Raw genomic sequence first — 27,218 nt, 5'->3', positions numbered from 1 at the left:
AAAACCCAGTACACCTGGTAATACTACTCTCATCTACCGAACAAATACAGCACATACTGTGTACAATCACTCCAAGTTACTCCTAATCCTATACAAGACCACCTCCGGGCATTCATCTACCCAACGAGCCGTCCGGATCTCCCCCTTTCTACCGGATGTCTCGTACGATACAGACTGTGCGAGAGCTTTGGGAGGAGTGGCATGTTGGTATTCATGGCAATCCATCTATCCAGTCTCTCGAGGACTCGTACGGATGTCGCTGGAGATCAGATAATAAGGAACGCGTCTTCTTTAGCCGTAGGAAGGTTATCATTGACTGGATACAGGCTCGAGTCTCTAAAGGCATCCTTTTAGCCGACGCAATCGATGAGATTGAACTCATGCGAAGAAACTCGCAGAGGACGCTGTATCAACTGCAGGCTTTACTTAAGAAAGGTGTATAATACTTCCTAGGGCTGGGGCTATATTCAAAATTGTTGCTCATATGAAACAGAGATGGCCTAACATCCACTAGTTAACTACTGTAGTTATTAAGTAAGTTAATCCAAGCTCTCTTAGGCTTACATAAAGAAGGTTTTATGAGCGGCAGAAAATAAGTACGCTAGTAAAATAATACAATATTTGACCCGTATGTAATTCTGGATATTTTCACCTTGGCGTTTCTCGGCTGGATTTAGTATGGTGTCTCAGACATGTCGGTAAGAAATCTGACCCCCATATATCCACTAGATATCTTGAATTGTTTCCACTCATTCTAGCTACAGAGAATGTTGACAGGCACACGATGGTGATATCAACACAGTGTCTACCAAAACTGGCACCAGGTATCAACTTATGACTTCCTTGACTTTTCCAAAAGTCAACGACTTAAATCGCACATCCCATATCTTCCGGTCGAGGAGGAGCGGCCGCTCCATGAGATGATACATTACGAGAACATTTGCAATGATATTTCTCCCGGAACCTACTCACACTCAAACCCTCCAGATTTTTCATCGCAACCTCGCTGGCCTTTATCTTGGCATATCTGCCCGACGACGCTGTACCCTGGGCCAGAACAACGTCGTGGACTAGCACGGCTGCCAATACTACAGGCGGAGCACCATCCACGGACGGGATCTCGGCTGCCCTTAAGGTGTACTGTATACAGCCGAAGTCGTCAGTAAGTTTCCGGTGAAGGAATGTCTGCCACGTGCTGTCAGTCTTCTGTCACCATGAAGAAGTTCTGATACAATTTGTGAACTTACCGTCGGATGCTTATTCGCAAAGGTGTCGTAAAGGGCCATGTCTTCAAAGTAAGGTTTGATATGCTTGGCGTAAAAGCTCTCAATCACCCCGAAATCAAACCCAGAGTCGACAAAAATAGCACCTAAATAAGCTTCTACCATATCCGAAAGACACTGAATCGGTCAGTTAGCAACACTCCACACAAGCCCTCATGTAACGATCAGGCTACGAACCTTGGGAGGATCGTCAGTGTGCAGCCAAAAATCTACGGTTTGATGACTGTCATAAGCAAGCTGTGAATCTTGAACGGCTCGAGCAATCTGCGCCTGAAGCGGGTTGCTGAAGTACTGTAGATGGGTATGCAAGCTAAGGCGGACAGCCAAGCTACCTAGGAACTTGTTGGAGACCATAGCCATCTATAAGCACGTCAATACCATAACCTCAGTCACAAGGTGCATTATAGGGGCAGCTTACTTTGTGCTCAGTCAGCCACTGGGGATCACGATCCGGAAAACGCTCATATAAATCCTCAACGCAGACCATATCCAAAAGCGAGTCGCCCAAAAATTCAAGCCGTTGATAGCATGGCACTGTAGACCATGCAGAAGGATACGAAGGATGCGTAAATGCGGACCGAAGCAATTTCGGATACTGGAAACAATACCCGAGTTTCATTTCAACCTGCCTGGCAAGATCCTTCTCAAACCCATCGGCTTCCTTGATTTGATAAGGTGGCAAGGAATAACGAGAAGAATATTCCGCCCAATTATCGACATTGTGGTGATCACTGTTAACCAAAGCGGTCACAGCTTTGACTGCCATGTCGAAGCGGTTGACGGGGCCGCCAGACAGGAGAGAGGCTCCGATTAATGCCTCGCAAACATCTGCAATCGTTTTCTCGCCTAGTGCATGTGTTAATCCTTGGTCCTCGTTCGCTTTTCCACGAAGCAGTTTCATTCCGTCAGGATACCAGTTTCGTCTATATCGCGATCACACATCAGTTTGGTCTCTTGGAAACATTACTCTCCAATCCGTACTCACCTAGAGAAACCTTTACTCCGAATATGTTCATATATCTTCCGCTGTATCGCAGTATTGAACAAATTTCTGTTGCAAATTAGTGTCATGCGGTTAACATGGAAGTCATACTCCTGATCGTTCGGACTCTCAACGAATAAAGATATTGATGTCGCCATCTTGAGGAAGCAGTCCCCAAGAAATTCGAGTCGTTCATAGTTTTTTCCCATCCCTCTTTGGAAGTGGATTTGCTCTAGTCGATGCTCTCCAGTATTATCAGAGTCCTTTGTCACAGCTTCTAGAGCATACTCCAACTGTACTTTCAGACCAAGAGTGTCGGTACATTCACGAGCAACGAGATATGAATCGAATCTGGTAATGACTGCTGGAAACGCCAAGCAACTCGTAGCAACCATGGCAGGGATCTAACACTTTGTGAGTCTGCATGGATCAGATAAGTAAGGAGGGCAACTTACAGCGGAAATGACTTGAGTCTCGAGGCACACCACCACTCTCTTCTCCACGTCCTTTTCGGCGTCTGACATTTTATCCAGCAAGTTGCGACGGAGAGGTATCAGCTCGGCATCATAAACGGGTTGGTTCCAATCACATTCAGCCAGGAAACGAACTCGACTGTTCTTGTACAAGCTGAGTCCGTATTCCATGATATTTTCCATATATCGACGATGTGGTACAAACGATGGTGGTGGATCTGATGGATGAAAAGAAGTATTGACCCCTGTGAGAAAGTAGCGATATTTTCCGTTCCAAGTATCATAGACAAAACGGCCAACAAAGTCCTCGGGAGAAGCTGAGTTTCGATCAAGTCGTTCGTTGTCCATAACAAACTGCAGCGTGTCCCAATCAATAACCTCTGAGGGATTAGCATCCTCTCCATACTCTCCAATACCACTTGCCGTAGGAACCAACCAGTATGGCATGGCCTCCTGATTCATTTCGTAGACCTTATTGTACAAGTCCTGGAAGATGCGAAGAGTGAAAGTAGTCAAAAGCTCAAGCTCACTTGCCGAAAGAGATAACGCCTTATACATTGAGATAGTCCTTATTGTTGTTTCGACGTCATCGTCCAGGTAAATGGGGAACTCGGGGAATTGTGGTAGTCGCTCGCGAGTCAACAAAACCAGGTTACGTCTTTCCTTTTGTAGTGGTTCGGCCGGAGAAAACATGATCACCGTGAGATAGAGTTCACATGGGACATGGTCACAGCCCTTTTTCCAGAATGCAGGCTTGACTATCATTGAATATTGGCTCGTCTTTTTGGAAGTGATGGACAGCTTTGCATTGCGCATTGCCGGAAGTCTGCGTTGATAAGTGGACACAAAATGGTCATTCAGCAAGCCATGCCTTCGCAGAAGAATACACGTTTCAAATGCTGCTGATTGTTTGGCAAGCGACTTTCGAGGCTCTGGTTTGCCTATGAGGCCTCTGATTGGGGAAGCCTCAGGCAATATCACCTCACACTCGTACAGGCCTTTAGTTTGGGTAGTGACATAACAGGGATGCAAGGAGGAATGGGCCTCATTAATCTCGTATTGCTGTGATTCGAATCAATATCAACTCCTTCAACAAAACCCCAGCTGGTGAAAACTAACCAGAGAGCTTGCATAGCGTGCAAGAACCGTCATAGCTGAATGGTAGGTCAAGGTAGCTCCTGTGCTTTCAATCTTGTATTGTCTTTTTCTGCTATCTCTCTCCAAAATGGCATTCAAAGAGTCAGACTTATCGCCAAGGAGTCTATCTTCTGGAAGGGCCTCGCAAAAGCGGCGCATAACCTCCTACTCACGATGTCAGTGAAAGAGAACTTTGGCTTTTGGATGTTAAGTTTACCTCTGCCTGATGGACTTCATCAAGCCTGGTTTCATGCTCCATGTTGTCAATCTCTACCATGTGCGCATACTGGATTTGGTGTGGTGTCAGTGATGAGTGTGTGTCTTGTTCGTCTCTCCAAAGAAAAGGGAGCTAAATATCCACTTACTATCGAATTAAGACTCCTCGCTCTGCCACGGCTCTGGATGTACTGAATAAGAGTGTCGTAGAGGTCAAATCTACTAGGCGTAAGATATCTGTTCTTCTTTTCCCCAATTATAAGACATACCTGACAACAAGATTGCAATCCGGGATATCAAGACCCTCTTCTGCAACCGAAGTTGCGAACTTGGCAACATGTCAGTACTAGACATTCACTCCGGGCAAAAGAAGAATATCAGTACTTACTATGCAATTAAGTTCCCCTTTTCTAAACTCGATTGTTGCTTTAAATTGCTGGTGGTAAGTGGAGTTCATCCCGCTTATATCTCCCGGCCGGATTCCAACTAGAACCCCTGGGCGCATATTCGGAACAGACAGCTCCCTGAAAACAGCTTCAAGCAATTTCGCAGTATTTCTTTGCTTCGTAAAGACTATGCATTTCGTGTTTGGGGCTTCTTCGAACCTTCTGGCCAGATGCCGATAAAGGACCTGAACTTTGTCGCTTAGTTGCTCCAGAATGTCCAATCCACTTGGTCTCTCATAGTTTGCTATCATTTCAGACATCTGCTTGAGTCTCGATATCTCGCTCTCAGCCTTCTGCGCTGAAGTCTCGACACCCAGTCGCTTGCATGCGGAAGTAATTTTCCCATGGAACCTCGGCAGCAGTTTCTCTGATAGAGCGTCTGCCCACACTCGGTCTGCGCACCATGGACCCAAATAAGAACTGGCTTGGAGTGAGAAGGCAAATATGGATTTAAGACATTCCATGTCCCCATATTGATTCTCCAGGGTCTGATAAAGGGCAGTCTTGAAGGGCTTTTTGAGCGCTGCATACTTCCATTGCTCCTCTTCAGGTCGGCCAACAACTTGCCGCAGAATATTCAGATTCGATGCTGTAGCGATCTTACTATGCAAGAGACTCTCCAGCTCACTTTCTTCTTGTTAGACTTTCTTTTTCTTCCGAGATTCTATGCTTGGTAGATTGACTTACTGAGCAGCTTTTACCGGATCACGTTTAGCATCCAGCGGAGATGCAGTCATACCAAATATGCGAGGACGACTCGCTGGGTTTGCTTTGAGGTAGCCATCCTTCATGATCCTAGCAGCAGTTGGTAAGAAACAAATCTGTTATGTCATCCGAGCTGACTTACCGAGCATAGGCATGTTCTTTCTTGGCGTGATGTGCCTCATCGAAGATCAGCAGATTTATGTCTTCCATAGTGATATATGAGTGCAGAAGACATTGGGTGAGGATGTCTGCCGTACACACAATAACCATGTTCGTCGTGAAGTAGCCCGTCCAGACATCTTTGTTCCAAAGGTCCAAACCCATGTCCCCGTATATCGAAGCCACCGGTTGATCGAGATTGTTCTTAAGGACCGCTGTCTGTTGAAACACGAGGGTTACGCTGTCAACCTGTCATCCATATTAGTTGAGGGCCATCTTCTATTGTGAAACATGCTTTCATACCAAGAAGAAAGATATGCGATGCCTTTGACCTCGTCCACGATCAATTAATTCATTTTGAATAATATGTTTCAGGAGAAGTATGGCTATTAGGGTTTTGCCAGATCCTAGAATACAGTTAGCATATCATCCACCTATCACATCACTAATCAGGAGATTCTGTACCTGTAGCTAGCACCGCGATAGTATTTTCATGTTTTGCTCTTTCATAGAGTTCAATCTGGTAATCACGCGGATCCTCAATCGTAGCGGCGAAGTCTTGTGTCGTAAGCAGGTAACGAGTGGACCCTGCATTTTCGGCCGTGCTGGAGCGATTCAGTTCTTGACTGTCTAAGTCCTTTGCAGCTTGAGATAGTCTGTTAAGGAGGTCAGAGATGATTGTAAAGTCCAAGCCATAGGGATACTGCTGACAGGTCTTTGAAAAATGCCTTTTGCTCTTGACGAGTTGATTGTGCGGTGGGGGGTGCTGCCTCTTCATTTTCGCTCTCACTCGCCGAGAAATGCTCCTCTTCCAGGATAGGGGCCTCCATCGTGGACTGATACTGAGATGAACTGAGTAGACGGGTGATCTGAGAGTATGCTCAGGTGAAACTAATGAGTCAAGCTTCGTGGGTTGACGAAGCTGATATTCAAGTTTAAGTAAGCTATGGACAGAAGGGAACACACCGCACACTGATGCGGTGCGAAGAAGTGTTTGCGTCTGGGCCATCTTGATCGGACAAGAACGGGACAATAATGACAGGAGTCAAGACCGTTTGGGTTCCTTGTCGTGCATACATTTTGGAGGGAATTACCGTCGAACTCATTGCTTTGTAGCTGTGTCAGGTTGCCCCGTGTCAAAGAAATTGCCAGTCTTGCTTTCCTTATTGATGGCTTGAAGTGGGAATCTTGATTGTGTGTGTGTGTGTGTGTGTGTGTGTTTCTATTTAACGGCCGTGGTTCGTGACTCGCACGCTTCCCACCGTTCCCTATTGGGACAAAGGCCGCTGAGGGGTAAACCCCGGGCTTCAAAGATCCATCTCAGATTTATATATACAGATAAGAGACCCTTTGGCGCATTTCCATAGCTGCAGTGGTCATACAGGAAGGTCCCCTATTCAGCAGGCTTTGGGTGTTTGCCAGCTGCAATGGTCCTCCTACGCTCCGCGACCCATTATTCCACCACCACCACCCAACCCAATTGAACAGTAAATTTTACAAAAAGAGAGGAAGAAAAGAGAAGAGAATAAAAGAAAAGAAAAATATAAAGGAAAAATATGGCTGTTTTAGCTAGGTGCTAAGGAGGGGTCGGCAAGGGCAGATATCCTCGAAGAAGCGGGTCTCTGCTAGCCATATGGCTAGCTTTTGTGCTCCTTTCGCAGTGCCTAAAAGAGAAGGGATGACCTCAGAAGGGGGCCCAGAAGGTCAAGGGGCTCGTCTCTTAGCTATATAACAGAAGAAGTGGGAATCTTGATGTTTGCTAGGCGGTGATAAATCATACTATGTATGCACGTGCCTCTCAGCTCAACGATAAATCCATGAACCCTTGTCTCGGTACCTGAGAAACTATATTATCTATATATAGGCGGAACTTGTCCTACCGGATCAGAACGTTTACGTATCATCTTGCTTCCTGGAGAGTGCGTATGAGATGGTAGTTTTTGTCATTAACCCACTGAGTCCAGCGAATATCAGCCTAAGTATCCAATGCGTAAACAAAAACGAGCAACAGGACGTCAAAGAGGACGGAAAAGAAGCCGAATGATCTGCAGCATAAAGCGGATCCAAACCGCACGAGCTCCAGCAGCTAATCAAGAGCAGTAGAATGCTTACATAACCCAGATATGGGGATCAGCCCCTCCAGCGATCGATCACCTTTAGCTCGAGCTAGGGATCGCAAAAATCAATAGTTGGTATCGTCTTTCTTGCAGTATTTAGTCTTCATTATGACAGATCAACCCCAGAGTCTGAAAGAGCTGTTTCAGGCGGCCAAGGAACAGAAACTCTCATTAGAGACCAGCGCAGAACCAAACAGCGATGCTTATCGTCAGCAGGTGTCGGACACTATCAACAAGCTACAAGAATGCCAGAGGTTGATCAGCCAGCTCTCGCTGTTCAGCTCAAACGAGGGTTTAGAGGATGTGTCAACCGCGAATTTGCAGTACGACGTTCTTTGATATTCCTAGAGGATTGTGCTGACAACCATTCAAGGTTCTTAACCGTCGATCACCTCCTAGCTGAAGTCGTCCAGCGTGCCTCATCGACCGACCGCGAAGCCGTACTGCGTCGCGCCCTGGGAGAATATGAAAAGTTCCTAACACGGCTTGATGATTATGGACTGTTATCGGACCGCGATAAAAAACTGTTTGAACAATACACAGAGAACCCAGCTCGATTTTCACTCGCTTTAAAGAACGATGCCGCCAACAGACGTGAAGTTAAAGTTGGCCGGTTTCGGGAGGAAAAGGAGCTCAAACAGAAGTTAGAGGTATATGTCACAATTATCCAGGAGTAGACTGCGCTTGTACTGACTTGACTGTGCAATAAGTATTTCAGGCAGAATGAAAATCGACTCCAGAGTGATGATGAAGCGACGAGGAAATTATACCTGGCCGAAATAAATCTCTACACACATCAGACTTTCCAATCTCTCGATATGATTGCTCAGGAATTAGAAATGCTATCACAAATGCGACATGCGCCTCCCGTTTCAGCTCCGCAGGATGATCCAAGGAGTAGGAATACGCCGGACAAAAACAATTATTCCGAAAGGCTAGACGGTCCCCTCAGCCAACTTCTCCAGGGTGGCCGAGGAGGTCCCCTCCTGAGCAAATCCGGAAAACCTCTACAACCATTTACGCTCACGAATAAGCGTACCGAGCTCCAGCAAGGCGTCTTTAGACCAGGACATAATCTGCCTACTATGACTATTGATGAATACTTGGAAGAGGAACGAAGGCGTGGTGGTATCCTTGAAGGAGGAACCAGCAACGAGGTTCCGGAACCTGACGAGGATGATTTGGATAAGGCTGATGAAGAGACGATGAAAGCGCGTGCTTGGGACGAGTTTAAAGAAGATAACCCGAGAGGATCAGGAAATACCTTAAACAGAGGTTGATGTCTCTAGTCTCTTGCCGGCGAGGGACAATTTGAATGCAAGTGTGAGTATAAATCTCGCCAATTATTTACATTGGGACTTTATACCAGCTTTTGTCCTGTTGACTTCTAAAACACATGTATGCATTCAGGAGATGCCCAGCGTCTCCTTATAGATGCCATCTGAGCTGTATCTAATCAACACTGTCTTGTCTAATCATGAAGTAACCTTGTTTTGCTTAATTTCCTCAAGAATTGGTCCAGCGCCATTCGCAATTAGCTCCTGAGCCAACTCCAATCCAAATGTCTCGGCAGCCGCGGCGCTCTCAATGACTTTCTCCAATTCAGCAGTAGAATGGCGTTTACCATCCACACTAACAATGATGGATCGGACATGCAGCTTTGTCGTGCCTTCCACCTCGTTGATCCACTCTGATTCTACACCAAGTGGCGCACTACATCCGCCTTCTATTGTTCTAAGCAAACTGCGCTCAGCTAGAACTTCCTTGAACGTCTTCTGATCCCCGACCTTGTTGAGCATTTCCAGAACGAGCCCATCATCAGAACGGACCTCAATGCCGATCGCACCTTGGCCCACGGCATATAAGAGACTGCCACTCCTCGAGTCAAGATATTGCGTGATTCTATGTCCCATTCCAGTCCGTAATAATCCCGCCGCTGCTAGGATAATGCATGTGTACGGGCTGTCTTCTCCGTCTAGTTTCGCCAATCGCGTGTCAATGTTACCGCGGAGGCTTTGAACTTTCAAATGTGGGAATTTCATGGCCAATTGAGCCGTGCGGCGGATTGATGAGGTCCCCACGACAGAGCCGGCAGGAATTTCCGCGAGAGAGGTATACGGAAGACCGGGCTTGACTATAAGCACATCTCTTGGATCTTCACGAGGAAGAACGCCTCCTAGGGCACAAGTAGGGGGTAGTAAGGTAGGGACATCTAAAATACAGTTATATGTTAATACCATGTTACTCTAGAAGGCCATGAAGTAATTGATCGCATACCCTTGAGAGAATGAACAATAAAATCTAGTTGCCCGCCAATCAGTAATTCTTCCAACTCTTCCGTCCACAAATTCTTCGTCTGCATGTCTTTGAAGGCGGTGATTTTGTCGCGATCGCCGGCGGTATCCTTTGACTTGATATTGAATTCATATTGAGGATACTCTTTCTTCAATGCATCCACAACCATATAGGTTTGCGCGAGCGCAAGCTTTGACTTGCGAGTACCGATGTTGAACGTCTTCCTCTCTGAGGCAAGCGGGGCAGTCGACATGGTGTGATGATCTGAGCAAATCCCGGACTTATACTTAGCAGGTGTAGGGTCAAAGAGAAGAAGCAATCCAAAGGGCAATGTATTGACAAGAAAATCCAATCTCAAAAATAGATGGTGGTGTTCAAAGAAGATTCTTGATCCCGTGAACGGGATCAGCTTGCAATGTCCCGCAGTACCATATTTTTCAGGCCACTTTCAGGCGATCCGTCGGCCGATAAGATAAAGTGACGTCGCCAAGCTAGCCTCGGCTTCGGCTCCATGTTCCTTCCAGCACCCTCCATGACTCCATCACTCCATGTGCTTCCCCAGATTCATATTATCACTTTTTCTATACCAGCATCGTCCTATCTCATCCATTACCCGATCCGTCGGTGATTCTATATACTCTACCTTCCCAAGATGGGATCGACCAACGGCAAAACGACCAAAGTACCACTCGTGCCCCTGGCCAAAGATACCGTTCTCTTGCCGGGCGTCACTCTGCGCATCTCGCTGAATAACCGTCCCGACGTCGCCAACCTCCTGACATCTCTTGTGAATCGCAATAGGCGAGACAATAGCGCCATAACCGTCGCCTGTGTTCCGCTTGCTTCCCCTCGGCTAAGCAAGGATGGCTTGCAGCTTATAGAGAACGGATCGGAACAGGAGAATCAGGAAGAGGAGAGCGTCGATGCCGGCCAGGCACGTAAGGAAGATCTTTTTAAATATGGTGTACTTGCAAAGGTTGTTGGAGTTCAACGTCGTGTCTATTCTGAACCATATCTACTCGTTGAGGGTATAAGACGACTGTCTGTTGTCAAAGTCCTCAAAGAACGACCGTTCTTTGAAGCCGAGGTACTTCTACATGCTGAGATTGGTGAGTACCACTTGATTTCAATTATAAGACTCTGTCCTAATATACTGATGTTATGTAGCTCCTAATCCTGAGGATACTGAGATGATCGAATCTTTTCAACATCTCAAACAACTAGCCCGCGAACTTCTGACGCTGTTGAGACTCGCATCGCTCTTCCCATCGAACCCTACCAGTATATCTCCCACCGTCGCCCGTCGATTTGAACTCTTCATATCTCGAAGGGAATATGCCCAAGCAGGGAGCTTGGCGGATTTTATGGCCGATATCGTTGAGTCGAGTCTGGAAGAGAAGCTGCGGGTCTTAGCAGCATTTGACGTCAAGGATCGGTTGCAGAGAGTTATCGAACTACTCAATAGGCAAGTGCAAGGAATTAAGAAAAACGTTAAGATAACTTCAATCACAACCACAAGCATCCCATCTAATTCTCCAATTGACATCTCGCAACTTGATCCGAGACTGGCCCGCCGCGCTATGGCTGGCCTTAATGGATTCTCACCCAATGGTGGAAATGGTGGAAATGAAGACGCAAAGGAGCCAAATGAAGTTGATGAACTTGAACAACGTCTGAATGAAGCACAATTGAGTCTGGAAGCTCGCAAAGTCGCCGATCGGGAACTCAAACGACTACGGAAAATGAACCCTGTCAATGCAGAGTATGGAGTTTGCCGAAACTATCTCGAGAATATAGCGGAGATTCCTTGGTTGAAGACAACGGAAGATCAGCTCGGAGGTGATACTTTGCAACGAGCTAGAAAACAGCTTGATGATGATCACTACGGGCTGGAGAAGATAAAGAAGCGCTTGCTAGAATATCTTGCTGTTCTCAAATTGAAGCAATCCGTCAACTCCGATATTGAGCGTCAGATCGCTCAGGTTTCAGAACAGCTTAGTGCTTCTGAAAAGGACAACGAGAAAGAAAATGACGTCGAAGCAAGTACTTCCCTCTCTCAGCCCGAAAGAGAAGGTCTAGAAACCAAGCTCCATCTTTTGAAGTCGAAGCGCACAGTCGATAAATCACCTATCCTGCTACTGGTTGGACCTCCGGGAACTGGTAAAACTAGCTTGGCCAAATCAGTGGCCACTTCTCTAGGACGCAAGTTCCATCGCATATCACTTGGTGGTGTGCGAGATGAAGCTGAAATTAGGGGTCATCGTCGCACATATGTTGCAGCTATGCCTGGTTTGATCGTCAACGGCTTGAAGAAGGTTGGGGTCGCAAATCCTGTGTTCCTCCTTGACGAGATTGATAAAGTTGGTGGATCGAATTTCCACGGTGACCCATCGGCTGCGATGCTTGAAGTCTTGGACCCGGAGCAAAACCACAGCTTCTCAGACCATTATATCAATATTCCTATCGACTTGAGTAAAGTACTTTTTATCGCCACGGCGAACTCATTGGATACCATTCCGGCGCCTTTGCTCGATCGCATGGAGACTATTACACTTTCCGGTTATACCACGGTAGAGAAACGACATATTGCTCGACGACATCTTCTTCTCAAGCAAATCAGGATCAACGGTCTATCTGACAATGAGGTATCCCTGTCAGATGAGGTTCTCGAGAAGATCATCACTGGGTATACCCGTGAGTCCGGTGTGCGCAACTTGGAACGCGAAATAGGTTCGGTATGTCGTTACAAGGCTGTACAGTATGCCGACGCAAAGGAGACGAACAGCATGGGTTCCTACAATCCGAATGTTACTATGGAGGATCTCGAAGACATTCTCGGAATTGAACGTTTCGATGAGGAGATTGCCGAGACCACCTCCCGACCAGGTATCGTTACCGGTCTTGTAGCATACTCAACCGGTGGCCAAGGCAGTATCCTCTTCATCGAAGTTGCAGACATGCCTGGAAACGGGCGCGTGCAACTCACCGGAAAACTGGGAGATGTGCTTAAGGAATCTGTCGAGGTAGCCTTGACTTGGGTCAAAGCCCACTCATTCGACTTGGGTCTTTCACACGATCCCAACGAGGACATCATGAAAAACAGGAGTCTTCATGTTCATTGTCCCTCGGGCGCTATTCCTAAAGATGGCCCATCTGCCGGTTTGGCTCATACTATTGCCCTCATCTCCCTCTTCTCGGGGAAATCTGTATCACCCCAGATTGCGATGACTGGAGAGATGTCTCTTCGTGGCCGAGTGATGCCAGTTGGCGGTATCAAAGAGAAACTCATTGGTGCGATGCGTGCAGGAGTGAAAATGGTATTGCTGCCGTACGCTAATCGTAAGGACGTCAAAGACGTGCCGCAAGAGGTTCAAGACGGTCTTGAGATTGTTTATGTCAAGTAAGTCCCTCCTTTCCGTCATATATTGACAAATTGCTAATATCTATACCTTAATAGGCACATTTGGGAAGCTCTCCGTGTCGTTTGGCCGGAAGCTCATTTCCCAGGACAGCAACTTAACATGTTTGAGAGCCATCTATAATCTCTTGCCCGTTTTCAGATCATCTTGATTACTTCAATTAGCGTCACTCATTATCTCGGTGTATACGGTACCTCATATATGTCAAGAGACTTTCCCCATTTCCGAAATCAAAGTCTCTTAGTTCAGTATAAAATTATCGTTTTCTTCATGTATATTTGGTTTTGTATTTTAAGCAAGCAAACAAGTTTGAGTCCCTAACCTTCAAAGTTATAATATACTACAGAAATTCTTAAACTGTGAAAAGAAATGAAATGCGATATTGTACATGTTTGCCAAAGCAGTACATTTCAACAGCGAAAGCAAGGTATCACTGCCAAGACAGTCCAATCACCAACAACCCCTAAGAAGTTTTATCTTTGGGTGTACTCTCCACCGATTGAGAAGACTCTTCTACTTTCACATCCGGAACAGGAGCTTCCTGCCCTTCCTTTGTCGTTTTCAGCTGCGATACCTTCGCTTCCAGCGTCGTCTTTTCAGACAATTTCGCCAACGCCGGCCGATCATATCGTAACCCAAGTGCCTGCCATGTCGGTTTCCAAGCTGTTTTGCCTTCCAGGAGTTCCTTGGCTTGTTCTGCGAATGCATCGGATTCGCCTTTGAGGGGTTTTGCGCTCGCGGATGGTTGGCCGGATTCTTGAAATTCTTGGCTGTATTCGCGATGGCGGTAGAATTGATCTGGTTGCCAGCTATAAAAACAATGACATTAGTATATAAATATATAGAGAGAGAAAAATATGGAGGATCATACGGAGATAAATCCTTAGGAACCTCAGGCCACACAAAAGGCTCCGTCATTTCAATAGTCATCTTCTTCTTCGACTTTGGTCGTCGTATAGGTCCATACCCAGGTCTACCGTCGCGGAATTCTCGTGTGACTTTTTGTTGCTCCACGAAGCTTCGTATGCTTATTATATCGACATTGTATACTTGTTTCATGTACTCGCGCATGTCGAGCTTGTTGAATTCGAGGGGGACGTAGAATGTGGCATATCGTGGTGGGAGGAAAGGGGTGCGAACGAGAGTTACGACGAACTCGGGTCTGTGGTGAGTATATTTCAATTAACTGTCTGATTGATTCGTTGTTGGGGGGTATTTTGTGTGATTCTGATTGAGCGTATGGTTAAGGATGTCTTGTTCAAGAACATACAGGAAGATGGGTTTTTTGGCGAGTCTTCGCACTCTTGTCATCTTGTTGTCAATTGTATGCGGCTCGATAGAAACAGACAATTCCAAGCAATTGGCTTCCTTTAATTAGCGTGGTTGGTGGGTGGTTGCATGTACTCTGAATTATTTAGCAGATTAGATTGAAGATTTGTCGGGTCCGGAATCTCGATAAAATTGCACTTTTGGCCGCATCGCGTGCCGTAAATATTTTACCAGCTTGATATTAACTCATCTTAGCCAGATTCTTCTACTAACTTTACGGTCATCTTATAATAACAATAATACACATAATGTATTATTATCTAATATCTGTGAGTTATAGCCAATTGCAATCATGAATGTGTAAGTAGAATGATTAAAGCGAATACCAGTTCCATATTCAAGGGTATTAACAGACTTTGTCTAGACTAATATCGAGCTCTCAATCAACCAGAATCGGATACCTTGAGACCGTTTATCCTTTGAGAACTTGACTCTATATCACGATCAATCGAGTCTGCGTGTTGATCTTTGCTGTCGCCAAAACTCTGTTCCTCTCCTTGCGCCTCGTCTCCCTCACCTTCGTCTTCCTCCTCTTCATCGTCCTCATCCTCGTCATAATCATCATTCTCGTTGTCATCGTCTAAATCACTGCGTTCGGCGCTGCCAGCATCACCATCAACCCCCACATCCTTCATGTACTTCTCCAACTCGCGAGCCATCTTCCTCGAAAACCCAGACGCTTCAACTTCAACATCCAATCTCTTACCCGGATTCTTCCGTAGTTGTTTCTTCGCATCTACAAAGAACGGGCCAGGATCATCACTCGTAAATCCATACCGACGCTTGAAATATCTCTTTATGCAATTCACGTCGCGATCGAAATACATTTCTGCATTGACATGGTCGACAGAAACCATTTGCGGAAAGTCAATAAGTATCGGAACCAGCCGAATGTCCTCATCACTGGACTCCGCGTTTTCTGCAGCCTTCCCCTTTTCATTGGTAATCGTCTCCTCTTTGATCAAAATATTGAACTCGTTGAAATCACCATGGATCAATCCGTAACGCGCAAGTTTCATTATCATAGCCATCAGCTCCGCGTAAAGAACAGCCGGATTTCCAACCTTGGCTATCTGTCGTAAGGGGAAAGCGTCGATTAAACTCATGACAATAGTATGTCTATTTTGCGCAATTGGTTCTGGGACCGGAAACCCATTCTCTCTCAGAGCTTTCATGAATGTAAACTCTTTTATAGCTGCTAGTCGCGACATGTACATCCATGATCCTGTGCTGCGATTGCGAAGATAATCACGATTCGTCTTGACGGTTCGAAAGGATATGCGACCGAGACGGTGGATTTTGAGGATGCGTTGCGATCCATCGGAAGCAGCGACGACAATGATATCTGATTCCTTTCCGACTCCGACTTGGTTTCCGACGGAGTATATACTCTTTTGCTTTTGGTGGGTGTTGAGCGCTAGGTAATCGAGACCACCGTACGTTAATCGGTATCCATCGTCTGCCCAAACGAATCAGTAAGTGTTTCTTTCTAAACTAATGGCAAAACATACATTTGGCATTTTTCACCTTCGCAATGAGATTGGTCTTTGCTAAATTCGAGATACTTCTGTGAACACCACTGCCGCCTCGAAGACCAGACAACTGGACTATCAACGGTGTAGGAACAACTTCGTGATTGCGACTACCTGCCTCGACCTATTCGTCATGCCTTGTTAAAACCGTCAAACCAAATTCAATTTGCGACAAATCAGTAAAAGACGAAGCAGAGGTAAGAACGTACAGCAGCAAGGACTCGGAAGTCCTCTGCGGTGAAATACCGCATTGCTTTTGCGTCGAGCTTCATGGTGACTTGTTGGCAATTAAAGCTTGTCACAAATTATGAAGCTGAAAAAAAAGAATATCACAAGAGATAAGGACCTTGGTTTCTTGAGAAAAGTTGGGCCGTCATGACGCTCCCCGCAATTAAAAAAAAGTTCGCAGCCCTAAGCCCTAGTTTCCTACCCGATCAGGCGTCCTCATATTTGGGACACATGGCTACAGTAAGAAGTCTGGACAAGCACTACTTTGCTCTGTATAGACGTGAACTGACTCTATTTAATTGCAGATATCTCACAGTATTAAGCCCGCGCGGGCCGAGAAGCATCTATTTTAACATGATGTTCTTGACCTTTCCTCACGCTAGGCGCATCAAGGCCATATTGACCGTGTACAGTGATTCCAAATTCCAACCCAAAAAAGTAAGAGGGCACATTATTAGGTCGAGCTTTCCCATTCAGGATTCTGTCGCGTGGTTAGCCATGTGCTTGTAATTAATGACCAGAAATAGTACCTACCTTGCGTAAGATCACTAGTCCTTCAAGTGTGCTACTGAGAGGAATATACTGTTCATCTTCGAGCTCCGCCCTCTCACCATAGCTGAGAAGTACGGGTGTGCTCTGTGTTTGCCATCCGGTGATGGTCTTCGGCCGACCGGCTTGGCCGACAACGTCTACAGCCTGACCAACACGCACATTCACAGTGAGAGGCTGCAAGTCTTCGTCAAGAGTAATGAGGAAGCGGGGATGCATAGCTGTGATGAGGAAATAGAGAAGGTAGTGGTGTTCAGCGAGGATAAACTGCTTTGCATCGATCATCGCAATCAAGACAGTAATAAGACCTGCAGCAGCTACTCTAGAAAGCACTTGGCGATCTGTGTGGAATGGGTTGACTGAGAGCGTACCCTTGCCCATATGCAATAGACCCTGGGCAATTCGGACCATGAATAGAGAGTTCTGATCACGGTGGTAGTAGCTAGCAAGCTGTCGCAACAGTTGTGCCAGACGAGCATTATTAGTACCGGCGCCGGTCAAACCCATGGCGAAGATGGCATTGATAGCGACATCGTTGTCGTTGTCGTGGCTGTATCGTGACAAGGTATCGTAAACCTTCATCTGCGGATTGCTGGGACTGATAAGTCCCATTGCAAGTGGTACAGCCTTGCGGATGTTGCTTGCACCATAATGCATTAAATGTCCGAATTGTCGCAGAATCATGTCTTGCCCAACATCCTCTCCCATGGCAATCAGAGACAGACCGAGAACAGCATACGATTGAACGAGCTCATCCCCCTTGTTTTCTTCTTTGTCTTCGATGACCTCATTGCATGTATGAAGGAGTTCCTGAATCTTCAAGACAGTACCCGTACCAGCCCACGCACAGACGGAAGCCAGTACAGCTGTGGGTTTAGCCATGGGATGGTCAACAGCCTTGAGAATATCTAGGATAACATCAACCTCTTCCTGTCGTCCAAAGTAGAGCAAAGCCAATCCCAAGGCCATAAACCTGGTCCATTTGTCCTTGAGTTGTTTCTGTCGTTCTTCATCCATCAACGTGTAGGCAATGGCTTCTGAGACTTGATGGTTCGACGAGCCAACAAAGATCAGACCAAGAGCAACGGCAGCCATGGCTGAGAGTTGCATGTCTAAAGAAGTATCTTCCACGATCGGAAGGAGGACATCCAAAAGCTCTTCTTTGTTGGAACCGGCATAAGACAGACCAAGACCCATGATAGACGCTACGCGCATAGGAATGCTCTTGTTTTCAATGTTGTCAGGGTCACTGAGAAGGGCCATTGCAGGATCCGAGTCAAGACGGACCCCAGAGTTGAGAATACCAATGGCAAGTAAAGCACCGGCCTTAATTTGGTCCTCCTGGGCATATGTGAATTTGTCGATTTTGTCCAGACCGCCTTCCACATCTCTGTGTAGGAGCATACCAAGCGAAGCTGTAGTTGATAGCATTCCATCATCCTTCGTCTTCCACACCCAAGGTCCTTTATCACCCTCAACCAACATCATCTTGTCACTTCCATACCCAGCATTGGCGAACGCATTCACGAATGCGCTGGCCAAGTTGTGCCGAGCGGAATCAACATTCGTCAAACCTGCACCTCTGCTGCTTTCCAAGTGGGTTTTGTATATATCTTCCGGCATCTTGGGATCTAGAATATTCAACTCTTTTGCCAGTGCCTTGAAGTGCGTAGGGATTTGGGTGTTGTTAAGACATTCTGCCAACTCTTGATCTTCCTCGTCGTCTCCAGGAAGATCGAGCCATATCTGCTGTCGAGCAACTAAGAAGGCCATCTGTTTTTTCAGTGCTTTATCATCCGTCGCAGCAAAGTCGCTCTTGATAAGATCAACGTCGTTGAGACGGATGGCGATGACGATCGCTTGTGTCAACTTGTTGTATCGGACATAGATCTCGTGCGCTGTGTGCAGGAATTGATGGTCTTCCGGATATGTGAGCAGGTTGACCATGCTGACCATGTAAAGGCAGACTCTTTGATATGTGTTTTCATCCACAAACTTGGAGATCTCCTCGATCATCTCGAGCTCGCTGAGTAAATCGACGGCGTCGGCTTCGGCGTTGTGTGAAAGGAAGTAAGGGACGAGAGATAGAGCAAGTTCGGTAAGATCGCTGAATTCTTTGTCTTCAGATAATCGGTTCTGATATTCTTGCCCAATCTCCAGCGCAAGGTGTCGAACGTATTCGTGGCCCCAAGATCCCAGATCCTCGGCGGGAGACTTGGATAGAAGGCGATATTTGAGTGTCTCAAGCTTGTCCTCCACACCGTAGGTCATTCCAAGAACGGACAACGTATCTGCCAGAGAATCCTACCAACTCATGAGCAAAGCATCCTTAAAAGTCATGTTCGCTAGCCTACCTTGTCTGACCCGGCTTGCCACCTCTCGTAAACTTCGGTGAGTTCGTCATAATGCGGTCGGAGGAACTTCAAGGGCTTCGGAACAGCTGTCATCGAAGATGTAGATGTTTTTATAAAGTTCTTGATGGCATCTAGCGCAGGACGGTACAGGGATGTATCAGGCTCCTGTTATTTGATTCAGAGGTTAGAAATTGCGTTGGCTGTTGAAGCTTGTAGACACGTACCTTCAGTCGCTCCACCAACATCTCAAGCTCATTCTTAAGATTCTGATCTTCTTCACTGAGCTCCTCTGTAGATAGATCCATGGTGATTAGCATGAAGAACATATGGGCGCGAAATGAAAAAGTCGAAGAATCAGCTGATTTGTCACCGTACCCTCTTGTAGTTCATCATCCTTGTCCTCCTTCTTTCCGGTCTTGGAGATTTTATCATCCTTTGCATCTTTCTTCTGCCCGTTCAGCTCGCGAACATCATCGATCTTGCCTTTTCCCTTGTCAGCAGCTGCTGACCGCTGGCCTTCTTTCGCCATGGAGCCTCGGCGGCTAGCTTCAACGATGATACAAAAAGAGAGAAATCAAGTAGAAAAGGAGATGGAACACCAGATCAAGCTTGCGATAGTCCCGTCTGGTAGAATCTAAGGGTGATCTAGTAGCGAAATTGGGGGATGCAGGTGTGGTGTGTGATGGAGAGATGTGTTTGGACTTTGATGAAGCTTGATATCGTCTCGCCGCTGTGGAGCTACGTAGGTCGTGACTGCCTCAGTGCCCTGCCGGAGCTGAGCAAACCAAGCAAACATCACGTAAGCAGGCTCAACTCCTTCACTTTCCGATATTTTGATGGAATTTTAATCCTCTTCAATACTATTATATACTCTCTAATATGTTGATCTAATGTATCAATCTGTGTCGGTGTTCTCGTCGATTAGTTGATACCCTCTACATCTACAGAAGTCACGTGATCCGGTATTACTCTCGCAGTGATCTTGACAAATGTGAGCATCTTTGAAGTATCTCACAGGTGATACATCAATACCAAGAGCACAAGGAAAGTAGCTCAAGCACTTTCTGATGCAGAAGCGTACTCGCAGCACTTCATGATCCATCGCAGATGCCACATTAAAAGCTTCAAGCTTCCGCCGGCTCCACTTCAATCATCGATCTGAACATTCATCAAGAGGCAACACAAACACTCTCTATCGATAATGGTGATTTGAATGATATGACTACGGGATAGACCTATGTCGATATAAGGATTGCTAGTATTGACATCATCTGAAAACAGATTCTACCATCAACAACTGCTATAGGTGGATTACCATGGACGACACAATGGATATCGAAACCACAGAACCACGAGGAACCAAGCGCACTGCTGATGATGCAGGTCTCCCGTCAAATGAGCAGCGTCGGATCAGAGTAAGCACGATATGGTTCTGTGCATCCAGATGCAATAGGTGCTTACGTGAGATTTAGGCCCTGGATCCTGATGTGGTCAATAAAATTGCTGCTGGGGAGATCATCGTCGCCCCGATGCATGCTCTGAAAGAACTTATCGAGAATTCCGTCGATGCAGGGTCCACATCGATAGAGATTCTTGTCAAGGACGGAGGACTCAAGCTTCTCCAGATAACCGATAACGGTCATGGTATCAATGTGAGTTTGTCTCGTGACCGGAAATGATACGTGCTAATAGGACGATACAGGTGGATGATTTACCCATTCTATGTGAACGATTTACTACCTCAAAGCTGAGAGAGTTTGAAGATTTGACGGCTATTGGCACCTACGGCTTTCGTGGTGAAGCATTAGCCAGTATCAGCCATATCTCTCATCTGACGGTGACTACCAAAACTGCCAGTTCCAGTTGTGCTTGGAGAGCACATTACAGCGATGGGAAGCTTGTACCGGCTAAACCGAGTCAGAGTGCGAAGCCTAAGCCCACGGCTGGACGTGGAGGAACACAAATTACTGTAAGCCTACCGCTCAATGATTAATGAACCATCAGAACTGACTAACCATTGAAGGTTGAGGATCTCTTTTATAATGTTCCCACACGACGTCGTGCTTTTAGGTCATCCAGTGAGGAATATGCCAAGATCCTTGATGTTGTCGGACGATACGCAGTTCATTGCTCAAATGTTGCATTTTCATGCAAAAAGCACGGCGACTCAGGCAGTAGCATCGCGACTACTGCGAAGTCATCTACCATTGATCGAATTCGTCAAATTCATGGAAGCTCTGTGGCGAATGAACTGATCGACTTTAATATTGAGGATACCAAGAGATTGGGATTCAAAGCGTCTGGACTGGTTACCAACGCAAATTATCATGTTAAGAGGACGACCATCCTGCTATTCATCAATCATCGATCAGTTGAATCTTCAGCTCTTAAGAAGGCGATTGAACAGACATACTCTACTTTTCTTCCAAAAGGAGGACACCCTTTTATTTATCTTGATCTCGAAATCGAACCGAATCGAGTTGACGTCAATGTACATCCGACGAAGCGGGAAGTCAATTTTTTGAATGAGGATGAAATTATAGAGTCGATATGCAGCGAGATCACTACCCGTCTAGCGCAGGTAGATTCGAGCAGAACGTTCATGACTCAGACTCTTTTGCCTGGTGTTCCCAAAGAGTCAGATATACCACCGAGTGATTCCGCAACTCGCAGAACATCATCACAAAAACCATATGAGAATAATCTTGTTCGAACGGATTCGCGCGTGCGAAAGATCACATCTATGCTGCCATCTCTTGCCGCAGTGTCTAGCACACAGTTAGACTCGACAAATCAGACCGAAGACATAGAAAGGACAAATGATGGTCTCCACTATGAGACAACTGACCGTGATCCGCTTCGCATAGGGCTTACATCCGTTAAACGACTCCGTGCTACTGTACGGTCAGAAATGCACAATGGGCTCACCGAACTCTTTTCAACCCATACATATGTTGGCCTTGTTGACGAGCGTCGACGCATTGTCGCAGTTCAATCAGGAGTGAAACTATACTTGGTCGACTACGGAATGATCTGTAATGAATTCTTCTATCAGATCGGACTCACTGACTTTGGGAATTTTGGGGTCATCAAACTAGACCCGCCGCCAAAGCTGATTGATCTGATGCAACTCGGTGCAGAAATCGAGCGAAGTGAGCACTACACGACAAACCATCCATCCACAGTTGAAGGAGGAACAACGCAGTCATCTTCTCAAAACGATGAAATGGAAGAAATCTTCCAAAAGGCCCCAGAAATTGTGAGCCAAACCCTCATCGACCGCCGCGACATGTTAGACGAATACTTTTCCATGAAGATATCCGATGAAGGCGAATTACTGACAATCCCGCTCTTACTTCGGGGTTATGTACCGTCGTTGGCAAAACTACCCCGATTCTTATTACGCCTAGGTCCATACGTAAATTGGACAAGTGAAGGAGAATGTTTTCGGACATTTTTGCGAGAACTAGCTGCTTTTTATACGCCTGAACAATTACCGCCGCCGCCCTCACAACCCAGAAAGCCGGAGATCGCGTCGTCTCAGGAGGGAGAAGACGAGACCGCAACCCCAACCAGTCAAGAACAATCACAAGGAAGAGAAACCCGGGAAGAGGATAGCATAACAACCCGCCGCTCACAACTCATACGAATGCTAGAACATGTTCTTTTCCCTTCTATCCGAGCGAGAATGGTAGCTACCAATGCTCTACTCGGAGGTGTCGTGGAAGTTGCCGATTTGAAGGGATTGTATCGTGTTTTTGAGCGGTGTTGATATATACTTATTAAGTTATTATGACTGTCTTTGCTCTGTATATGTACTTAGCAGCACTTAGCTACTCTACCGACTCATTGACTGAGCACGACTCTGAACTTCCAAGGCTGCTACAAGCATAATCTAGATGTGGGAATAGCCAAATGAAGAAAGTCAAAGAGATCTTTAGCCATATAAAGAATAAATCCTGAAATTCATACATATTCCCGTAAAATCCCATCCATCCATCCATCAAGAATAATTCGCACATACATAACTTGCTAACCAGAACATCATAGAGTAAAATGAGCAAGACATGACATGAAATGAATCATAAAAACAAGCCATAAATATATCATATCAGAAGAAAATAGCACGAATCAAACGCCATGGAAAAAGAAACTCCGCATGATTCCAGATTTGATCGCTCCTGTTCCTGTCCATACCCATGTTACCATACCATACCATACCATTCCATATTCATATTCGTATCCATTGCTGCAATTCGACGTATTTCCGGGATTTTCGTCATATAGTCATTTCATCGTGTATAAAAGTATTTCGCCATTCCTTTAGGAGTCTTCGATTTGGAATTTTCGTATATCTTCGTTCATAACTCATCAAGATCAAGTCCCACAACTCAATTCAGTCATCTCGTCATTCAGAATCATTGCTGTCGAGAATACGGCTTATTCATTAAAGCAATCTCGCGAGCGACGCTTGCCCATTCCAGTTCTCGTCTGAGTGGTTCTCGTCGCTTTTGTTGTTGCTGTTCGTCCCATTTCAGGAGTTCATAACTATTTAGTATATTAGTGGCAGGTCAAAGAAAGGAGGAAAGGTGAGTGCGTACACAAATCGGAGATGAGGTTGGATAATCACGTTTAGTCTTCTTGCTCGGACGAAACAGCTGTTTTTTTATTCCGTTAGCGTTATTCCCCCGTCTAAGGGTGCGGTGGTAACTCACTATGCTCGAGGAAAAGATAAGCCCAACGACGCCATGACTTCGGCTATGCAGATAGTAGCAGATCTCGAAACGCCAACGCGACAATGCACCAGGGTAGCAGATCTATCGGCCTTTCCTTGTTCTGTACGAGATCAAGTTAGTCGCTAACACCTTCAGCCATGATGTGGATGGTGAACTTACCAATGAATGACAAACAATTTTCAAACTCCTGCGTCAACGGATCTATCCCATTATCCTGTACCTGGCCGATAAACATTAAATTGTCTTCCCCCCAGCTTTCAATTTCTTTTTCAGACCAAGAGACGGGCTCCCCAATGCTCAGCACCCGCTTGATTCCCAATTCTCGCAAGAGTTCCGGGTTGTTTGCATGCGCCAAGTTGCCCAAATACATATAAGGAAGTATGCGACTGGGCAATGAACCGTCCATTTTCCGAAGCCATGCCGGCTCACAATAAACATCCAAGTTCAGACTAGAGGCAGCAGGACTCTGTTCAAGAAGTTGTTGCTGGATGCTACGCAGGAAAACCACATCGGAAGGATATGCAAAGAAATTGCGTCCCTTTTCACGGTGAAGTTTGATCCATGCTCTATCTAGCGGTAGACCTTCGGCGAACATAAAGTACGCGACCGCTAGCAGTGAGCTTTCTGTGTAGCCATCGGCACAGTGAATCAAGATCTTATATGAGGTCGAGTCTTCCATTGGGATATCATCCAGCTCCTCGATATCTGATCCATTGTCCTCCGGGTTGGCGAGGTCGTATAGCCAACGGACAGTATTCACGAAATCCTCCTGGTCTCGATTCGCTTCAAGCTGCGGCACAATACTCCCTGAAGAAGGAAATTGCATCGGCATGCCTTCGGCCCATTCTTCTTCCTCGAGATTCTTGCGCACTTTTTCCAAGTACCGAGGACCAGGGATCGGGGCAAGATCAATTGCTTCGACTGTCAAGTCAAAGTGAGGTACATGTGCTTGGTCTTGATCATCTGAAGACATGAGTATATCCGGACTTGGGCCTAGCCAGACGTTTTTCGAGATTTCAGAGGCTTTGGACATGCTGCACATCTCATTACGCTCCCATTGAACTAGACGAATCAGTCAGTCAAGTGTCCAGGTATTAAATAACATTGGAAGGGACTCACAAAAGTCCATCACCTTCCCTGTGATGTGTCCTTGGGAATCTATCGCAACCAAGTCATGATATCGTTGCTCAATCTCTTCAAACGGATCTGACAGGTTATTAGCAGAATCCTAGTTTTATGGCGACTGCACGCTTACCAGATAAGATAAACGTATTGAACAGTGGAGTCTCTTGAGCGGGATCATGTTTCATCCTCCAATTCTGTTGGGCGATGGCAACTTTCTGCGCAGCATCAAACAAATGAGAAGGATCAGCGTTCCTTTCCGCATAAATCACAATATCCGATAGCGGCGCCAATTTGGCAGTCTGAATATGGAAGTTGCGAACAGAAAATCCATAGATCGGGTCGGCGTCGATGAATTCAGTGCCGCTGGTATCGAGAATCTCATCGAGAGACACGGCTCCTCGCAGACGGGACTTTGTAAGATCACCGTCTAGACTTACCAGAGTCAAGGAGCGGAAGCATCTCGGTATGCGCCGCAGGGATCGCTTCCTGTTGACGAAAAAGGCCGACTGGACCCCGTTAAAGGGGTGTAAGCCATGTAGCCACGGAAAGACTTGTTTAGGGTCTGGCAGGGGCTGGGTGGCTAGATGATCTAGGGCAGCAGCAAGCGCAGACGCAGTGATGGAGTAGATAGGGGGAGATTTGGATAACTTCCTAAAGCGATCAGGTGGGTATAGCAGCGAGGTTAATGAAACGCCTGTCTGCTCTATTGGTGAGACGGCCTGTGGCGCTGATCCGGGAGGGCACGCTGGAATATGTTTGTTAGGGATAGTCGTGGGAGTGCGAGGGCGAACATTGAGACTGAGGGCTGGAGAGACGGGGGGCGGAGTCGCAGAGTGTCGAATTGATTGCTGTTGGACCAGAACTGTCGCCATATCGCCGACAGTATGCGGTCCAATCTGAAAATCCCAAGTACTGTGCGCCGGCTATGTCTTTGTATGCTGGGACAGTGTCTGATGCGCGCAAGATCAACGGGATCGCATCATCTACCAGAACTCAAGTACCTGAGACGTATCACCTGCAGGACGGGTATCTGCAAAATCCCAATTCTGTGCAGGCGCAAGACATAAGCAAAACACTCTTGGAAGGGGAGGGGGGAGGGTTGAGATATTCGCTGGCTCTAATTGCGAGACGTCAGTTCTATCGGCGTCGCTCGAGCGGGGAAGGGATGTTGTCCCACATGAAATTCAGTTTTGGCTCCAGAGCCCGACAGCACCGGGGATTCGCTCGATGTTCAGCGTCCCGATTCCGAAACAGCCGATAAGTAAATTGCTTTAAGATGGTTGAAAGTTAACAATTGATATAGCGATATAGATGGTATGTCTCGCTGCCTGACAACTGGAGATAGACAGTCGGCGGGGGTGGACACTGGACGGTCTCGGGATGGGACGAAGAATGGATCCACGTCCCGAGGCAGCTGCACTACGGAACCAATCACAGCCGATTGATAATCTAGATAGTAAATGCCCTGGGATCCACGCGACAGATGTGTGTTCCGACGAGTGGGTTAGAGGGATGACTGAGTAATCATAGACAGATAGACACGATAGAAAAGAAGAGATCATCAAAATAAATAGCCCATGCCAGAGAAGTCTGGAAGCAAAACACATTACGACAGCGCATTGTCTGTCTGTCCAATCAGTGCTGACGAGGCGAGAATTATTTCTAAATAATTCCCCCGGCCTGACCAATACACAATTGACTTCATACAACTCTCTTGCACGAGGGGTAACCTGATGCCTGTAATATTCCGCGCACTGTCATTCGCCAATCTGCCACCTGAGTCAGTAGCCCATATGGTGTGGATGGAATTGGCGTTTTTAGTCTGAATTAGCATCTTATCTTTGCTATGATCGAGTTGTCCCGGTCTTTGTTTTTCTTTTTCTTTTCTTTTTCTTGTTGTTGTGTATGTATCTCTTTTCTACAGTAGTAATGCTACACAAATAAACAAGTATACTTCCGTTTCCAGATGATAAGTTATCCAAGTGTAGCGACAGCATTCTGGTTGCTGCATCAGGGTTCCGCCCATATGCATGACAGCCAATAATCGTCGATATATTGTGGGCCAGGCCGGCCGGGGACGAGTGGAAACCACAGCCGGATAGGAAGAAGCAGTATGATTGGATACACCTTGCA

At 46.4% G+C, this 27,218-nt stretch overlaps 10 protein-coding genes across 11 annotated transcripts in view, besides 4 other annotated features; 4 read left to right on the top strand and 6 right to left on the bottom strand.

Annotated features, from left to right (window-relative positions):
* TSTA_067210 (uncharacterized protein) overlaps nt 1-443 on the top strand; it is a gene marked incomplete at both ends in the record, with an annotated part of 2,110 nt that extends 1,667 nt beyond the window's left edge. Inside the window, 2 exons of the mRNA XM_002340626.1 lie at nt 77-130; nt 174-443. Coding sequence (XP_002340667.1) covers nt 77-130; nt 174-443 — 324 coding nt within the window. The remainder of the gene's footprint in view (nt 1-76; nt 131-173) is intronic.
* Nucleotides 444-855: 412 nt separating this feature from the next.
* Nucleotides 856-6,231, bottom strand: TSTA_067200 (RNA helicase/RNAse III, putative; the record flags this gene model as incomplete). Its single annotated transcript, XM_002340625.1, has 16 exons — nt 856-1,185; nt 1,248-1,400; nt 1,461-1,643; nt 1,702-2,206; nt 2,269-2,669; nt 2,721-3,791; nt 3,858-4,040; nt 4,093-4,161; nt 4,241-4,310; nt 4,361-4,419; nt 4,480-5,164; nt 5,225-5,332; nt 5,385-5,650; nt 5,705-5,808; nt 5,867-6,057; nt 6,113-6,231. The coding sequence occupies 16 exons, from the start codon at nt 6,229-6,231 to the stop codon at nt 868-870; spliced, it is 4,485 nt and encodes a 1,494-aa protein (XP_002340666.1). The 3' UTR covers nt 856-867.
* A 363-nt stretch (nt 6,232-6,594) lies between these two features.
* Nucleotides 6,595-6,621: a microsatellite.
* Nucleotides 6,622-6,910: 289 nt separating this feature from the next.
* Nucleotides 6,911-6,942: a microsatellite.
* A 622-nt stretch (nt 6,943-7,564) lies between these two features.
* On the top strand, nt 7,565-9,731 carry TSTA_067190 (TOR signaling pathway regulator (TapA), putative). Its single transcript, XM_002340624.1, has 3 exons — nt 7,565-7,841; nt 7,892-8,168; nt 8,229-9,731. Exons 1-3 carry the CDS (start codon nt 7,627-7,629, stop codon nt 8,796-8,798), a joined length of 1,062 nt encoding a protein of 353 aa, XP_002340665.1. The 5' UTR covers nt 7,565-7,626; the 3' UTR covers nt 8,799-9,731.
* On the bottom strand, nt 8,249-10,232 carry TSTA_067180 (hydroxymethylbilane synthase, putative). The gene is made up of 2 exons (XM_002340623.1): nt 9,796-10,232; nt 8,249-9,730 (listed from the first exon to the last, which is right to left on the bottom strand). The coding sequence occupies exons 1-2, from the start codon at nt 10,064-10,066 to the stop codon at nt 8,994-8,996; spliced, it is 1,008 nt and encodes a 335-aa protein (XP_002340664.1). The 5' UTR covers nt 10,067-10,232; the 3' UTR covers nt 8,249-8,993.
* Nucleotides 10,233-10,465: 233 nt separating this feature from the next.
* TSTA_067170 (LON domain serine protease, putative) lies at nt 10,466-14,050 on the top strand (the record flags this gene model as incomplete). Its single annotated transcript, XM_002340622.1, has 3 exons — nt 10,466-10,922; nt 10,981-13,213; nt 13,271-14,050. 3 exons carry the CDS (start codon nt 10,466-10,468, stop codon nt 13,353-13,355), a joined length of 2,775 nt encoding a protein of 924 aa, XP_002340663.1. The 3' UTR covers nt 13,356-14,050.
* On the bottom strand, nt 13,281-14,648 carry TSTA_067160 (mitochondrial 54S ribosomal protein YmL41). The gene is made up of 3 exons (XM_002340621.1): nt 14,503-14,648; nt 14,104-14,394; nt 13,281-14,041 (listed from the first exon to the last, which is right to left on the bottom strand). The coding sequence occupies exons 1-3, from the start codon at nt 14,541-14,543 to the stop codon at nt 13,696-13,698; spliced, it is 678 nt and encodes a 225-aa protein (XP_002340662.1). The 5' UTR covers nt 14,544-14,648; the 3' UTR covers nt 13,281-13,695.
* A 190-nt stretch (nt 14,649-14,838) lies between these two features.
* On the bottom strand, nt 14,839-16,433 carry TSTA_067150 (RIO1 family protein kinase, putative). The gene is made up of 3 exons (XM_002340620.1): nt 16,303-16,433; nt 16,073-16,217; nt 14,839-16,020 (listed from the first exon to the last, which is right to left on the bottom strand). Exons 1-3 carry the CDS (start codon nt 16,363-16,365, stop codon nt 14,945-14,947), a joined length of 1,284 nt encoding a protein of 427 aa, XP_002340661.1. The 5' UTR covers nt 16,366-16,433; the 3' UTR covers nt 14,839-14,944.
* Nucleotides 15,051-15,142: a microsatellite.
* Nucleotides 16,434-16,579: 146 nt separating the features above from the next.
* Nucleotides 16,580-19,753, bottom strand: TSTA_067140 (26S proteasome regulatory subunit Mts4, putative; the record flags this gene model as incomplete). The annotated part of the gene is made up of 5 exons (XM_002340619.1): nt 16,580-16,802; nt 16,856-19,174; nt 19,225-19,389; nt 19,449-19,513; nt 19,600-19,753. 5 exons carry the CDS (start codon nt 19,751-19,753, stop codon nt 16,776-16,778), a joined length of 2,730 nt encoding a protein of 909 aa, XP_002340660.1. The 3' UTR covers nt 16,580-16,775.
* A 516-nt stretch (nt 19,754-20,269) lies between these two features.
* On the top strand, nt 20,270-22,996 carry TSTA_067130 (DNA mismatch repair protein Mlh1, putative; the record flags this gene model as incomplete). Its single annotated transcript, XM_002340618.1, has 4 exons — nt 20,270-20,639; nt 20,697-20,876; nt 20,927-21,193; nt 21,248-22,996. The coding sequence occupies exons 1-4, from the start codon at nt 20,541-20,543 to the stop codon at nt 22,994-22,996; spliced, it is 2,295 nt and encodes a 764-aa protein (XP_002340659.1). The 5' UTR covers nt 20,270-20,540.
* Nucleotides 22,997-23,141: 145 nt separating this feature from the next.
* Nucleotides 23,142-26,233, bottom strand: TSTA_067120 (protein tyrosine phosphatase Pps1, putative). Of its 2 annotated transcripts, XM_002340616.1 has the most exons (6): nt 25,216-26,233; nt 25,080-25,166; nt 24,120-25,022; nt 23,940-24,060; nt 23,826-23,882; nt 23,142-23,772 (listed from the first exon to the last, which is right to left on the bottom strand). In XM_002340616.1, the coding sequence occupies exons 1-6, from the start codon at nt 25,955-25,957 to the stop codon at nt 23,643-23,645; spliced, it is 2,040 nt and encodes a 679-aa protein (XP_002340657.1). In that variant the 5' UTR covers nt 25,958-26,233; the 3' UTR covers nt 23,142-23,642. The 2 variants fall into 2 exon arrangements, with proteins under 2 accessions (XP_002340657.1, XP_002340658.1); XM_002340617.1 differs by having other exon boundaries at nt 23,142-24,060.
* Nucleotides 23,428-23,454: a microsatellite.
* Nucleotides 26,234-27,218: the final 985 nt, after the last annotated feature.

This window comes from Talaromyces stipitatus, genomic scaffold (assembly GCF_000003125.1).
Source record: "Talaromyces stipitatus ATCC 10500 scf_1105507295523 genomic scaffold, whole genome shotgun sequence".
Lineage (NCBI taxonomy): Eukaryota > Fungi > Ascomycota > Eurotiomycetes > Eurotiales > Trichocomaceae > Talaromyces > Talaromyces stipitatus.
This window is presented reverse-complemented; position numbering and strand designations above follow the sequence as displayed.